The sequence below is a fragment of the Galeopterus variegatus genome, unplaced genomic scaffold (assembly GCF_000696425.1).
Source record: "Galeopterus variegatus unplaced genomic scaffold, G_variegatus-3.0.2 Scaffold2870, whole genome shotgun sequence".
Classification (NCBI taxonomy): Eukaryota; Metazoa; Chordata; class Mammalia; order Dermoptera; family Cynocephalidae; genus Galeopterus; species Galeopterus variegatus.
In genome coordinates, this window is record NW_007728981.1 from 261,864 (window position 1) to 263,862 (window position 1,999).

Genomic DNA, 1,999 nt, shown 5'->3' on the forward strand with positions numbered 1-1,999 from the left:
AGAAGCTTTACAAATCTCACAGCTACTTATGGGACGGGCAGGATTCAAGCCCTGACTGAAAAGGTCTGCTGATTTTACTCTATTGCAAAGCGAACAAGATCTAGAAATCGCAATAATTCCTTTCTCTCCCGGGCGACAGGGAATGGCCCGTACTTCCCGGTGCCCCTCCGGTTCTTACTGGCGGCGCCTTCGTAGATCTTAGGGTTCGAGCCTCGCCTCAGGAACTCCACCGCAATCCGCCCAAACTCGGCAACCACTGCAATGGAAATCAGGAGACCGTGAGCTCGGCGCGCTCCCCTGGGCCCCCTCCCCAGCCCACGGAACACCGCCCGTGCGCCGGCGTGCCCCCTGACCTGCGCTGTCCACTTGGGGCAGGAAGGCTAGATGCTCCCTATGCTCCTCCGACAAGTCCAGCAGCATTTTCGCTGGCAGGCAGTTTTGACCCGCCAGCGTTGACCCCGCCCTCGCCACTTCCGGCGCCCGTGTCCAGGCGCAAAGAGGCGCCGGCGTCGCAGCGCCCCGAGCTTTGAGTTCCGGCGTACGTCTGTTCTGCGCTCGGACGCCCCCTGCGGCGCACGCTAGCTGCAGCCGAGTGGGGGCGGGGCGGCGCGGAAGATTGTTCCGTTCGTAAATCATGCCGCAGAGATGTAGTGCGGGATTGCTGGGTGCGTGGTGCTCGCTCCGTGGGACATGAAAAGGTGTTTTAAGCCCGGCACGCCCCCTTGTGGAGTGTTCGTTAGTGATATCAATAGCTAACATTTGTTAAGCTCTATCAGGAACTGTTCCACATTCGTTAACACATTTAGAGTTCACAAGAACCTTATGAGGTAAGTTCCATTATTACTTCCATTAGAGATAAGGAAACTGAGAAACATGTCAAGCAACTGAAACTTTTATAGAACTATTAGTTTTCACAGAGCTTTTGCATATGTTATCTTAAATGTATCTCATCTAATACGCTCAATAGCCATGGCCTCGTTTTTATAGATGAAGAAACAAAGCTCCAAAGATTATGTGACAAAGCCAGTGACAGGGTTGGAAGTAAAGGGTCGGGTCCCTTGCCCAGCTGCTCCAAAGCCCATCCGTCTACACACCAAGCTGAAAGATGAAGACTCCTAACAAGTTTTACACGTGATTATAAATAAGGATAAGGATGACTGATGATGACAGTGACCGATGCTTGGAGGATTCAGAGCAATGTCTTTATGTTTATGCCTTGAGGGCATGTGGGGATTTGATTCCAACTCTCTCTTTTCAACAGCCGTGGTTCAAATATGAGACTATAGAATTGCTGCTTGATAGGAATATGACTCTCCAAATCTCACCCCCTTGGTCTCACCCCCTTGGTAGGGGAGGGGACAGGGGAAGAGAGAGAAAAACTCTTAACATCTATCTTGTGATTGAGACAACTTTTTCTTTTCGTCTCCAGGGCAAAAGTGAAAATCGGAAGGTTTTCAGCTTGCCTCTCTGTGTCTACCTCGTCCTTCACATCTGACTGGAATTGTTTCCTCCACGGGGGCACAAAAAGGCAGGTCCTTGAACATGTTAGGTCTTGAAGCAATATTTGCAGAGAGAGCACTATTTTACATGGACTGTAAATAGCAAATCAGCAAAAAAGGCATTGTTCCCTGAAGATGCTTTTATTCATACATTATTGAGAAAATGACCATTATTAAAGAATAATTTTCAAAAAGGTAAAATCGTGATTCTTCTACAAACATATTACGAACATATATCAAAAATTGTATTGAACTCATTAATTAATTAATGAGGGAATTAGTAAGGTTACAGTAAGAACCAGTTTCAGCTGGTTCAAAGGAGATATTCAAGAATTGTATATATATAGGGAATAAGGAATGTGGAAATGAATTTACAAATAGATACAATATTATGACAATATGAAATAGCCTTTCTTCTCTGTGATGTCAGGGACTGAAGTGGGAGCTGGGAAGGTGAAGGCAAGAATAGGGAGTAGCAAAATTGTCTGTACAAAGAAGGG

The 1,999-nt window shown here is 46.9% G+C and overlaps 1 protein-coding gene across 1 annotated transcript in view; it reads right to left on the bottom strand.

The window, feature by feature from the left end:
• COMMD2 (COMM domain containing 2) overlaps positions 1–460 on the bottom strand; it is a 15,047-nt gene extending 14,587 nt beyond the window's left edge. The window contains exons 1-2 of the mRNA XM_008583254.1: positions 354–460; positions 179–256 (exon numbers count right to left, since the gene is read on the bottom strand). Coding sequence (XP_008581476.1) covers positions 179–256; positions 354–420 — 145 coding nt within the window. The 5' untranslated portion in view covers positions 421–460. The remainder of the gene's footprint in view (positions 1–178; positions 257–353) is intronic.
• Positions 461–1,999: the final 1,539 nt, after the last annotated feature.